The sequence below is a fragment of the Peromyscus californicus genome, unplaced genomic scaffold, assembly GCF_007827085.1.
Source record: "Peromyscus californicus insignis strain IS unplaced genomic scaffold, ASM782708v3 Scaffold_11__1_contigs__length_118956290, whole genome shotgun sequence".
Taxonomy (NCBI): domain Eukaryota; kingdom Metazoa; phylum Chordata; class Mammalia; order Rodentia; family Cricetidae; genus Peromyscus; species Peromyscus californicus.
This window is the reverse complement of record NW_026294402.1, coordinates 83,463,521-83,477,620: the sequence shown is the minus strand read 5'-3', so window position 1 is coordinate 83,477,620 and position 14,100 is coordinate 83,463,521. Positions and strand designations below refer to the sequence as shown.

General features: G+C 37.8%; 1 protein-coding gene and 1 pseudogene across 1 annotated transcript; both read left to right on the top strand.

Moving 5' to 3' along the window:
• Positions 1-1,088: 1,088 nt before the first annotated feature.
• On the top strand, positions 1,089-5,023 carry LOC128096588 (T-complex protein 1 subunit gamma-like; annotated as a pseudogene).
• A 1,513-nt stretch (positions 5,024-6,536) lies between these two features.
• Positions 6,537-10,382, top strand: LOC128105359 (tripartite motif-containing protein 43-like). The gene is made up of 6 exons (XM_052730446.1): positions 6,537-6,984; positions 7,466-7,557; positions 8,111-8,341; positions 9,146-9,168; positions 9,568-9,665; positions 10,270-10,382. Exons 1-6 carry the CDS (start codon positions 6,537-6,539, stop codon positions 10,380-10,382), a joined length of 1,005 nt encoding a protein of 334 aa, XP_052586406.1.
• Positions 10,383-14,100: the final 3,718 nt, after the last annotated feature.

The window sequence follows — 14,100 nt, the reverse complement described above, 5'->3', positions numbered from 1 at the left end:
GACTATGATTTTAGAGGAAAAGAAAATTGCCTGAGGGGATGCAAGAATCTACATCTCCTGGTCTCCCATCAGGTAACCCTTGTTACTGTAGTGATTTAAATTCAAACACTAGGAAGATGCTTCATAAAAGCCACAGCATGAATGATAGCACAGGTAGTGGCCTCATCCATGGGATTCCTGCTAACTCAGTTAGTAATAATCCTTATTTGAACTATATTTCTAGACACAAGACTCAAATAAATTTTACATGCAGGAAATCTTCACAAGTCTTAATCAGGATTTAGTAAGTTATCTATAATTTTTATGTCTTTCTCCTCATTATTTTACACACTCCTTGGAATCCATTGTAACATACCCCTTATGTTCCTTGTGCTCTCTAAATACAAAACACATCTCAATGTTGTCAGCTGGCTTGCCACATAAATAATATGAAACACACTTTAACCTGTCAGTCCTCTTAATAATTATACCTAGCCTTCTCTTGATCTCATAATCCCTGAAACATTAATTTATCATGGATTTGGCTTACTATAAAATTAAGCAAAACATTAGATTTTAGATCAAGTAAGAAAAGCCTAGTCATGCTTATTTACAAGAACATAGAAAAGAATTGATCGGCCATACAGGCAGACACTCACAGAATACCACAATGGAGAGTGAAAAAAGGCAAGAGATGATGGGGATCCAAACTCCAACAGATACCTATATCCTAGCTCCTGCATCAATAGCTCCAGAAATATTGTGGAATAGGGGTCAGAAAGACAGTGAGAGCCAGAGTACCAGGAAGTGTGCTGTAAAACAATCTCTCCTAGAAATGGCTGCTTAAACAAGACCAGGACAATGAACATGTTGATATGAATGTGGGAAATTTTGAAAGAGTTCCACCTGTAGACAAAGAATTAGGCTCAATGAGGGATGACCTCCCTAACTGATCATCCAAGACAAAGTGGTCAGCTCTTCTGAAGGCTATTCCTGGTTGTCAATTTGTCTGCATTAGGAGTTAACTAAAACCCAAGAAATAAGTGTAGCAACCACCCTGAATCTAGAGGAACAAAACAATATGTGCACACATGCAGAGAGAGAGAGAGAGAGAGAGAGAGAGAGAGAGAGAGAGAGAGAGAGAGAGAGAGAAGTGGTTCAGTCTACAAGGCTGGATGTATCAGCTGGTCTTCAGTATACTTTGGAATCCCAAAAAATATACCAGTGAAGGGATGAACTTGCCAATGACAGTGAGAGCAAGAAGACAAAGAGCAAAGATGACAGAGTTTCCTTCTTCCATGTTCTGTGTATAGGCTGCCACCAGCTAAGTTTTAAAGTGGATTCTCACACCTCAAAATATCTGAGTTTAGGTGGGGCTTCCCACTTCAAATGATTCAATCAAGAAAATTCCCTCACAAGAAAATCAGAGCCTCTTGGGTTTTAGTTAATCAAACATGTTTTTTTCCTTTTTTTGTTTTTGTTTTGTTTTGTTTGAGACAGGGTTTTTCTCTGTAGCTTTGGAGCCTGTCTTGGAACTCACTCTATAGACCTTGATAGCCTCGAACTTATAGAGATCTGCCTGCCTCTGCCTCCTGAATGTTAGGATTAAAGGCATGTGCCACCCCTGTCCTGCTTCCCCATGTATTAAAAAACAAGAAAGAACAGAAAGTTGAGTGGGTAGAGAAAGGGGATGAATCTCAAAGCAATTCCAGTTGAGGTGAATGTGATACAAATGAGTTGGACACATTCTCAAGAAATATTAAGAATTTTTTAATGTTGATATTTGCTAAAATCATAGATTGATATCATTAACTGTTAAATTACAAAAGGAAAAAGGGAGGTTTCTATGTCAATTCTGAAGAAGCAATGTTTCCTTCATGGCTCTTTCTTTCCAGAAGGTTCTGCCTGCTTCCCCATCTCTGGGTACAGGGCTCTTCACCATGCCACCATGATGGACCACGGTCCATTGCTCATACTCAGTCAAAATACAAAACATGAATCTTGAAGAAAAGTTCAATCTGGAAATATCAATTCTACTAAGAAAATTGCAGACATCATCTGGACATGTTTGGGACCTAAATCTATGATGAAGATGCTTTTGGAGACAATGAGAGGCATGGTGATGACCAATGATGGCAATACCATTCTTTGAGAGATTCAAGTCCAGCATCCAACAGCCAATTCCATGATTGAAATTAGAAGGACCCAGGATAAAGAGGTTGGAGATGGAACCACATCAGTAATTATTCTTACAGGAGAAATGCTGTCTGTGGCTGAGCACTTTCTAGAGCAGCAGATGCACCCAACAGTGGTGATCAGTGCTTACTACATGACACTGGATAATATGATCAGCACTCTGAATAAAATCAGTACCCCATTGATGTCAATAACCATGATATAGTGCTGAACATCATCAATAGCTCTATTACTACAAAAGTCATCAGACAATGGTCTTCTTTGTAATGCAATATAGCCCTAGATGCTGTTGAGACTATGCAGTTTGAAGAGAATGCCGTAAAGGAAATTGACATGAAGAAGTATGCAAGAGTGGAAAAAAAATCCCTAGGTCAATATTGAAGACTTGTGTGTCTGACATGGAGTCATGATTAACAAGGATGTGACCCATTCACATATGCACCACTATATCAAGAACCCTAAGTTTGTGCTACTAGATTCTTCTCTGGAATACAAGAAAGGAGAAAGCCTTGTGGTGAAGCCTCAGGGAAGGCGGTGGCCCATGCCTTGACACAAAAATCTAAGGCCATGACTGGTGTGGAACAATGGCCATATAGAGCTGTGGCCCAAGCTTTAGAGGTTCTCCTTTGTACCTTGATCCAGAACTTTGGGGCCAGTACCATGCATTTACTTACCTCCCTTCGGGCCAAGCACACACAGGAGAGTTGTGATTCCTGGGGTAGGAAGGGGGAGACTGGTTCCTCAGGGGACATGAAAGATCTGGGTATATGGGAGCCATTGGCTGTGAATCTACAAATGTACAAAACCACAGTGGAGTCTGTAGTTCTGCTTCTACGGACTGATGACATTGTCTCTGGCAACAAGAAGAAGGGTGATGACTAGAGCTAGCAAAGCAGTGCTCCAGATGCTGGCCAGGAATGAGTGATGAGCAAGGTGACTTCAGTGTTCAGAACTAGCAATTGCCCCATTTCCTGAGCCAGAGTTCCAGGAACACCGTGGACATCTTTGTTTGCAAAGGATCAAGTTGAGGGGCAGCCTGCAGTCTGTCCCATTTCAGTTTCTAAAAAGCACTGACATGTATCTCTTCTCTATTGTAACCTTTCCACTTAGTTTGCTTCCAATAATTAAATCTAAGACAGTTGATAGAAAAAAAAAAGGAAAAACAAAACTAGAAGCATACCCCAAAATATTTAGAAATCGCAAAATGTTGTAGCAAAATTACTCTGTATTTTTTAGACGAGTTCTTATTGCATATCCTAGGAAGGGCTTGAACTAAAAGTCCTCCTTGTAGCAGGAACCTTAAATGGTCTTATTAATAAAATCAAACCTGAGGCCAGTTATTGGGGTGAATGCTGGACGATCAGAGAAGCAGAACAAGCCACAGCTACCTCGGCTCGCCAGTTCCTCAGCTGATCATGTTTCCTCAGATTGGATGCTTCTGAGTCCTTATCCAAATGAATCTCAGCTGAACTGCTTCTTGATAAGCCTGAATGCTTAACCAGCCTAGTTCCTGGTTTTCATGCCTTATATACCTTTCTGCTTTCTGCCATCATTCACTGGGATTAAAGGCTCACTTTCTGGGATTAAAGGCATGAGTTACCATGCTTGGCTGTATCCTTTAACACACAGAGATCCAGGCAGAACTCTGCCTCTAGAATGCTAGGATTAAAGGCGTGTGCCACCCCTGCCTATCATGTATGTTTAATATTGTGGCTGTTCCTTTCTCTGACCCTAGATAAGTTTATTTCAGGGAACACAATACCACACATTTCCCCTTTTTTGTCTAAAATTAAAAAAAGCTTATAACTAATATGAGAAAAACTATATCCAATAAGTATATACAATATATACAGTCAAGAATTACATTAACAATGTCTAGTCCACTAACATTTGACAGATTCAGACAAAAAACTCCATTAATTTATAACAGTGTCCAGTCAGTTAACATTTGACAAATTCAGACAAAAACTTTTCATTATTTATACTATTTACCTCCTGCTTCAGCAGCCCATTCCCTAGCACTCTATAGACTCAAAGTGTGAGCTACCACACCCAGCCATGCACTGACTCAGGAAACCTTGCTGTGGAGGTTTGCTTGTGAACATTGGCCACAAAGTTAATTCAATCTTCCATCCATTGTGAATATTTTCAAGAACTCACCTATTGGAAGCATTACTAAAAACAACAAGGGAGGAAGTGGGTGTGGTCTTTAGAGAGTATATAAAGACACTCCAGGGACCAGCCAGGTTGATTCTTCTCTAGACTAGACAGAGTGTGTTTCCATATCTTCTGGCTCCTAGACTGCTAGATCTATCCCCTCCACACATTGAGGATCACACCCCAGAGCTGAGCTAATATTGTGTCTACACTCAAACCTGCTGAAGCCAAAGACAATTCCTTGGGTGAGTGCACATTTTACAGGTGGAACATCATTGATATTTCCTGATTTTAATTTATTACCAAACTAAGGTTTCTGCTTAAAATTGCTTAAAATTTGGCTATTTATCAAAAGAGATTCTGCTCCCATTTGGTCATCTTTCTTCATAAATATACTGTGAGTTATAGCTATAGATAATTTTAGTTTATACATGTATATATATACACAGTCTGTTTCTGCTCTGATTTTCTACTTTCCAATTTTCTTCTTTCTCTAAATTTTAAAAACATTTTAGAGTGTTTCTAATATATTTCACACATGCAACATGGACATCTTTAAATTAACTGTACACATAATATATAAAAATGAATACTCTGAATGAGTTGAAAATTACTAGTGTTTAGAGATTTGTTCATTACATTTTATTATGTATAAAAGTAAAAATTCATGATTTAGCAAAGGAAAATATTTTAGAATTTTTCTGTTGTAAACTTTAGGAAGATATCACAGTGTGAAGTAATGTGTGGTCATAGTTTACCATCCTGGCTATTACTGCTATTGACTGTTTTACTAGGTTGCAAGTGTACATGTGATTAAACTTAAAAAAGACTAGTCACAATATTCTTTTCATGAAAGTAGATTCTAGTTAAAATCAGGTGCATTTTTTCAATTCTGTGTTCAATTTTCTATCTCTGTGTACTTATTTATTACTTTGAATTTAAGTATCAAATGTACAGAAAAAATTGGGAAGGAGGGCCATCAGGTAAGTTAAGGAAGGCATCATTGGAATCCTCATCTCATTTCTAAACTCATCTTGACAATGAGCATTAGTATTGTATTTGATGTACAGATGACCACCAGCTAAAGTCATTGACTCCATTTGCTTCAGACACCAGAAGCTTAAGTTTTTGGTGGATATTTACCACAATCAAACCAAGATTCTTCATTTGTGTAGATATTCAAAGAGAAGGGCAATGGGCACCACTTGCTGAGATAGCCAAGTCTCCAGCTGTCATGAGAGCCTCATTTATGCCTCAAGGATTCATCCCTTAAACTCAGCCCAGAAATCTATCTTTGGTTAAAAAAAAGTAAAAAAAGTTTTCCCAGAGAGTACACTAATATTTGACTCTATGGGATTTAAGAAACCCTTGGAACCTCTGGGGATGTCTGTGAAGGATTACTTGAAGTAGATTTACTATACTTGGAAAGATCCACACTAAACACTTTTGAGATCACTTATCATTCCATGGGTGGAGGTCTCAAACTGAAGGAAGGAATAAAAACAGGAGCTGAGCAGCAAGTGTTCCTTGCTTTCTGCTTGCTGATTTTGGATGAAATGAGACCAGGTACCTCAAACTTCTGCCTCAATATTTTTCCACAATGGTGGACAATATCCTCGGATTATGAGCCAACATAATTCTTATTCCTGTTAGGTATTTGCATCAGAAAGAAGTCAAATAATTAATATTGCCTTCAAGTGTAAAGGGTGGGCCAGTGGGATGTGAACCACTAAGATGCTAAAATCAGAAATCAAGCAAAGCATTTAATAGAGTCCATGTTAATTACAGAGTGTTTGCTTGGATAGACAACAAAAAATTGTGTGTTTAACCTACCTAGGTCTGTAGTAAAAGGCCAACAAGTGGATGTTAAGTTTGATCAAACCTGTGTATATTTTTTGTTTATAAACACTTGTAGAGCATGTCTCAGACCATAAACCAAGACACTAATTTGAAGGGAGTCTCCAAAAAAGATGCAGGTAGAAGGACTCAGAAGGACATCAGATTAATCTATATTTTTGTCAAGAAGAGTGAGAGAGGAAAGATCAGCAACTGCAATCCTATACCTACCTTGATTATTTTTTGCTGAAAAATGAAGCCTGCTTTGACATACACAGAATTAAATCACAATTTGCATCAGTTTTTGTGCTGTTTCTGGCTTCTCTGGAGTGAAATAATAGCAATTCTGCTTTTCTTCCCTCAGAAAAATGGAGTCAGACATCTCACAAGCCTTCCAGAAAGAACTCACCTGCTTCATCTGCCTGAAATGCCTGACAGACCCAGTAACCATAAGCTGTGGTCACAGCTTCTGTCGAGCCTGCCTCCACCTTTCCTGGGAAGACATCCAACGTCCTGTCCAATGCCCTATGTGTAGGGAACTGTCCAAGAAGGATTTGAGAACCAACATTGTTCTGAAGAATCTGGTGTCCATTGTCAGACAAGCCAGCCTCATGAAGGACCTGAGCTCTGAGGAGCAAAAGTGTGTGACCCACGAGGATACTAAGAGAATCTTCTGTGCTGAGAACAGGATCTTCCTCTGTCAACTCTGCTCTAACTGTCATGGGCACAGAGGACACAGACACTGTGCAATCGAAGTAGCTGCTGAGGATCAAATAGTAAGTGATGCTTCTGAGAGAACTTGCAAGCTGGAGAGGGGTAGGCTTAGGAAACCACAGGAAGATGCTGGTCCTCATTATGACAAAGGCACTGTTTTCAGAATGGTGGCACTTTATTAACATCTAATAAAGAAAGGGTGACTAGAAATGTAAATATGCCTTGACCCATGAGTGTAAAGATCATTTGTATCTTATGATATATTATGCCCTGGTCACTAGAAAATGCAATACTAACTTTATGTCTTTAAAAAGTGTCTATACCCAGAGACTAAATTAGGAAAAGTACATTGGAATCAGGTACAGCCAAGCATCTAATCAAAATTATTAATCACTATACCTGAGCAAAGGGGTATGCTGCATTTTCTATTTCTATGTTCTAAATCTAAAATTCATAGTTACAAGGAGAAAAAAATGAAATAATATTGTGATCCTTCTGCTCTTACTAACATAATTATATTAATTGTCCAAGAGTCTGTCTATCAGTATTATTTTTCAAAGCTGATATTCATTGTGTTTTACAGGAAAGACTCTTGAAGCAAATGGCATCGTTATGGGAGAAGATCCAAGAAAATCAAGAGAATTTAGAGGCAGAGAACAGAATGACAACTCTGTGGTTGGTGAGTATGAGATTCATGCTTAAAATCTGGTTGAAGCAGATATTTTTCAAAATTAGTCATTCAAAATTGGAATATAAGACATGGGATATGATAGTACAAAAATGTGTCCTGCTGGCTTCTAATTCTGTGTGTATAATATATCTCTGCTCATGGAAAGAATGGTCTGGCTGTGGGAGAAGAGTCTGGGAATAATGAGTGAATTGCTGACAGTTCAGGACACTGCATTAGACTACACTATGAATTCTAATTATTGCATGCAGAGTTTCATACCTTTGTGAACATATGAATTGTCAATCAATACCTTTTCTTCAGGCACCTCTGCATCTCTAATATAGGTGAAAATGCTTAGTGTCTGTTTGCCTGTGTAATTAATAAAGAAGAAATAAATGAAACCAAGGCATTTACATTTTCTGAAAAGTGGAGACAGTCAATCAGAGTATATGCAGCAGAGTTATACAAGACATTTATGAAATTTAAGCATAGGAGGATGCAATGGAGGAGGATAAAATACTTTACAAATATGATTGAGAATGTCCCTTTTTTCTTCAGGACTACTTGACTCTTCGGGAAGAAATGATCAGGACAGAGTATAGGACTCTGCATCCACTCCTCTGTGAAGAGGAAGAGAAACACATTGAGTCTATGAGAAACGAAGGCCAATGTATTTTAGAGAAACTCAGGACAAGTGAAGCCATGATGATCCAAAAGAGCAAAGAACTAAGAGAAATGTATCAGGAGCTGATGGCAATGTCCCAGGAGCCATATGTGGTCCTGCTGCAGGTGAGCATGGAGGAGTGCAGGAAGAGGCTTTATTTTCTAAGGCCCACAGTGATGATTGTTGTACTAAGACATCTTTCAATATTCCCTGCATTTTTGTTAGGGAGTTTCCTTTTCAGAAATTTTCTGGAGAACCAAATTCTGTAACAATCTTGAAAGAACAAGCTCTTTGAAATTATGTCAGTAGACTCTCCAGAGGATACGTGCTTATTTTTGGCCTTCTTGCCTTGCTTCTCTGAAAACTGAAAATCAGTGATTTCTGCTTCCAACACCCTCTACCTCTACTTTATTTTGTGTACAATATTTAAGTAATCTATGGCTTAATTTCTTCTCTTTGAACGCTGTGTTTTGGAGAGTTTTTAGGAGGTTGGCATTTATTGATAGGATCCTATATGGTAGTACATGGTACCTTGCAACTCACAATAATACTCAGGCCTCTAACCCTGCAATTCTGAAATTAAAGGAGTGAGGCACCAATCAGGGATGAGGCCACCCTTTTGAAGTATCCCTAGCTGAAGTATCCCTATGGCTTGTAGACAAGCTCAGGGAAAGTTACCTTTGCAGGCTTGTGTGGGTTCAAAAGCAATGTACAGTCAATACCCATGTCCTTCTCAAATTTTACTCTCCAGTCTGATTTCATCAAGAATTTGAATTCTGCTAACCTATTTGGTTGGCATCATCTTGAGACTTGAATATAATTTACCAGGATAGACTGGTATGATGGTGATTGACATTTATATGAACTTAATAAATAAACATTGTATGCCATTTTTTCAGAACTCTAACTTTTTCTTGTTTTCTTTGCAGGGTTTGAACAACATGTTCAGAAGGTGAGTTTAGCCATCAGTGCAAGTACCCTGAAATATGCTATGAAATAGACCAAGCTGCCTTAGCAAAGTGCAGATATCTTAAATAGCCAATAGCCAATTGTTTATGTATGATGTTTTTGGGATTTTTTCATTTGTTTTGTTATTTTTATGTGTGTGTGTGTGTGTGTGTGTGTGTGAGTGTGTGTGCATGTACATGCACCTGTATGCACGTCAGAGGACAACGTTCAGGGGACAACTTCTCCTTCCATCAAGGGTTACAAGGATTGAACTCAAGTTGTCAGGCCTGTATAACAATGGATTTATCCCCTGAGGTGTTTGGCTGAACTTGGAATGAAGTTGTTCCTAATCACTGTGTGATATCTTTATACCACACAGATCAATATTTTTTTTTCCTTGCAGGAGTGAGTCAATGCAGCTGAGCATGCCCCCATCTGTGAAACCAGAACTCAATGCCCTTCCCATCACTGGACTGAATGAATGTTACAAGCACTTCCAAGGTGAGTGATAAAATGACCAGAGGTACCCTTCAATAATTTTATAACCTTTGGAAACACAAATATTTTAATTCTCCAGGAATATGTCTAGGTAAGTCACAGTGTAATGTTATTTAATCACGTGGTCATCTTATAAACCAACAAACAAAGAGAAATGAATACCAATATCATGTTGTATGTGATAGGGGCTGAAAAGAGACTATCAGTTTTTCATTTAGAAGAATGGTAATTTAAATCTGGACAATCTAATTCAAACTAAGTGTAGGTAGTAATGAAGATATTTGATTATTTTTCTTTCAATGTGTTAGCAATTAATTTTTTACATTACATTTTACTCCATAGATTGAAAATACACACGATAAAGAGGTGCACACTAGTATTCCCAGTAACAAAAACCTAGTGAGAGGAGGACTGACAATGAGTTTGAGGACAGTCTGGTCAACATAGTGAGTTCCATGCTACTCTAGGATAAATAGCAAGACCTTATCACAAAAGGAACAGAAAAAGAAAATCATAAAATAACTAAACAGACAAAACCATGTATCATGAGCAATGAAAATGAAACAAATTGATAGGACATGAGGCAGTGTCTAAATCCCCCTTGTAGATCTAAAAGTCAATTGTAACCTCACAGAGAAAGAGTATCAGATGAACCAGAGGTTAAAGGAGGACAGATACATTCAGGGATCCACTTCTAGAGCATATTTAGATTCTCCTTGAGTATAAATATGCTCAGTTAGATACAAATGAAAACACCAATATGAAAGTTATCACTACTTACATCTACATAAAAATAACTTTCATGTAGATCCATGAGCACAGCCTTTGCTCTGGCCCTTGCTGCAATGCACACATCTTCCCTTAGGCAGGTGTAATTAAAAGTCCCCTGAAAGAAGTAGGCTGAGGCTCCCTCCTCTACAGCATCTGAAATTTTCAAAAAACTTTTCAGCATGTTACCACTCTTTTCTTGTGGAAATCCTTGACATTGGTATATTTGAGCCAAATTTAACTCAGGTCTTAGCCTTCTCTTTTTAAAATCCATGAAGATTTCTATGGACCTTTCTCACCTGAGAAATGTAAACAATCATTTTACGTAAATTGTTTCTTCTTCCCACAGTGTGCATTTTCTTTGAAAACATAACCATTATCCATCCCAAGATAAACGTCTTTAATGCCATGAGAAGATTCAACTTCAGACCTCACCGTAAAGATACATCTGCAGATTCTGCTGGATGCTATTATGCTTCCTGGGGATCACAGAGCTTCATCTCAGGGAAATATTACTGGGAGATTGATTTGAAGGACTCTTGGGACTGGGCTGTAGGGGTCTGTAAGGATTCCTGGTTAAGGAATAGAAACCAGCTGATTGAATCTGACTGTGCCTTTCTTCTTGTGTGTGTGAAGGAGGATAATCATTACAGTCTCCTCACCACATGCGCAGTATTCCAGCACTATATAGAGAAGCCACTGGGCCGAGTAGGTGTGTTCCTTGATTGTGAGGAGGGATGTTTAAGTTTCGTGAATGTTGCCAAGTGTTCCCTCATATACAAGTACCCTCCTGGCACCTTCAAAAACCCTGTCTGGCCTTACTTCTCCACAGGGGAAATCTCCAATCCACTACCAAGTGATTTTTAAGTGTTCCCTATTGTAATGTTACCTACCTTCGTTATTGCTATTGAATATTAAAATACTATTAAATGAAAAATAGTAGACTATATTATCATTTATTCTGTAGTTCACATATTCCACAAAGTAACCTTATTTTATAGTGATTTTTGTTTGCTTGTTTTTGCGTACTTGACATTAAGCAATTATGCTTAGATACTGAGAGTAGTCTTAGAGACTCAGGCTCTAGTTGGCTGTTAAAGCCCCTTTTAAGTGTACTCAGGACCTTTAGCTGCATTCTAGCACCATAAAAATATGCTCTACCTATGGGATTCCACTTAATGGTATCAAGCCGGAGCACAGCCATGTATTGTGCTCGCTAATTTAATGTCAATTTGACACAGACTCTTTTGGTGCTTTGAGACATGGTTTCTCTGTATAGCTTGGGCTGTCCTCTGCATTCCAGGAGCTGGGACTAAAGGCTTGCACCACCAACAGCTGAAAGAAACATCCTTCCTTCCCTCTTTCCTTTCTTTCTTCTTTCCTTCTTTCTTTCTTCCTTCCTTCCTTCCTTTCTTTCTTCATTCCTTTCTTTCTTTCATTTTTTCCTTCCTTCCTTCCTTCCTTCCTTTCTTTTTTCCTTTCTTCCTTCCTTTCTTTCTTTCTTTCTTTCTTTCTTTCTTTCTTCCTTTTCTTCTTTTATTTGAGACAAGATTTTTGAAACTTTGGTTATATTGGACAAGACTATGAAGGCAGCTGCTCTTGAAGCCTCAGACATGCCTCTGCCTCTGCTTCTCCAGTGGTGTGATTAAAAGCTTATGTTACAACCACAAGAAAGATGCCATTTACTTATTTATTTATCTGTTTATTTATTTATGTATTTATTTATTTATTTATTTATTTATTCTTTATTTATTTATTTATTTATTTATTTATTTATTTATTTTTGGTGAAGGGTGGGGTTGAAGACAAGACAAGGTTTTTTTCTGTAGCCTTGGCTGTCCCAGAATTTGAACTGTAGATCAGGCTGGCCTCAGAGTCACAGAGATCTGTCTGCTCTCCTTCCTGAGTGCTAAGATTAATGGAGTGCAAGTCCACCCCCAGGCCAGAATTCTTCAGACATCTTGAAAAGACAATTATCAGATTCACATGGAAATACAAAAAAAGGAAAATAACAAAAAACAAAAAATCCCAATGACAACAAAAATGCCAAAAAAATAGAAAAGCTAAAGCAATCTTGAATAATAAAACAACTGCTGGATCTATCACAATCTCCGTGTTCAAACTGTACTACAGAGCTATAATAATAAAAATAGTTTGATTTTGTCATAAAAATAGATGCATTGATCAATGAAAGCAAATTAAAGCTCCACAAATAAATTCCTAAATTCATACACTTATGAATACCTGATATTTTTATTTTTATAGTGAAAAATAAACACTAAAGTGAAGACAACATCTTTAACAATGTATCACTCAAACTAGATGGCTTCATGCAGAAGACTTCAAATACTTCAATATTTATCACCCTGTACAAAATTCAACTCTAAAAAGATGAAAGTCCCTGGCAAAATATTTTGAACATGATAGAAGAGAAAGCGAAGAATAGCCTTAAACTCACTTGGAACAGGAAATACTTTCTGAACAGAACACCAATAGCTCAGAATCTAAGAACAACACTTAATAAATAGGACCTCATGGGACTGAAAAGCTTCTGTTTAGCATAGGATATCATCATAGAGACAAAGTGACAGCCTACAGAATAGGAAAAGAAGTTTAACTACCACACAGCCAGTAAAGAGCTAATATATAAATATTAAAAATAACTCAAAAAACGACATCAAGAATACAATTAACCCAGTTAAAAATGGAGTATAGATCTAAACAGAGCATTCCCAAAGAAGGACACACATCAACCTCCACTTAAGGATGCCTTCACCCCAAGCCTCCCTTCCTAATCCTGAGCCCACAAAAAGAAGGATCAGGGAGCTCGACACAAAGCTAGTTCACACCCCAAAGTTTCCCTAAAATGAACCAAATCATCCAACTTCTTCTGCCCTAGTATTCTCAAAGGCAGATTACATTGCTTCTATGATCTACTTAACTAGGGTTAAGGCTATGACTTTAGAGGCAGAAAAATTTGCTTCAAGGGAAGTGAAGGATTCCATCTCCTGGTCTCCTATCAGATAAAAACTGTTATTGTAGTGATTTTAATTCAAATCCAGGAAGATGAAACATAGAAGCCACAGCAAGAATGATAGCCCAGGTCCTGACTCCATCAATAGGATTCATGCTAACTCCAGTTAGGAAAAATCATTATCTGCACTGTATTTATAGGTTAAACTAAATAAGCTTTACATACAGGAAATCTTCACCAGTCTGACAACTCCAGTTCCCTCACCCAGGATTTAATGGATAAGTTACATGTAATATTATCATCTTTCTCATCATCGTTTTACAAACTCCTTGGAAGTTGTGTTAAGATACCCATTATGGTTCCTTGTGCTTACTAAATACTAAACAAATCTCAATGATATGACAAATAATACTAAGCACATTTTTCTTGCCAGTCTTCTTAGCAGTTATTCCTATCATTGTGTAACCTCACAATCCCTGAAATAAGGTATCCTTTATTTGGTTTACTATTAAAATGAACAATACATTAGATTTCAGGTCAAGCAAGAAATACCTTGTCATGCTTATTTACAAGAACATAGAAAAGAACTGTTCAGCCATACAGGCAGACACTCAAAGAATACCACAACTGGACAGAATTTAAAAATCAAAAGATCATTGGATCTGAATCCCAACAGATACGTCTATATCCTTCATC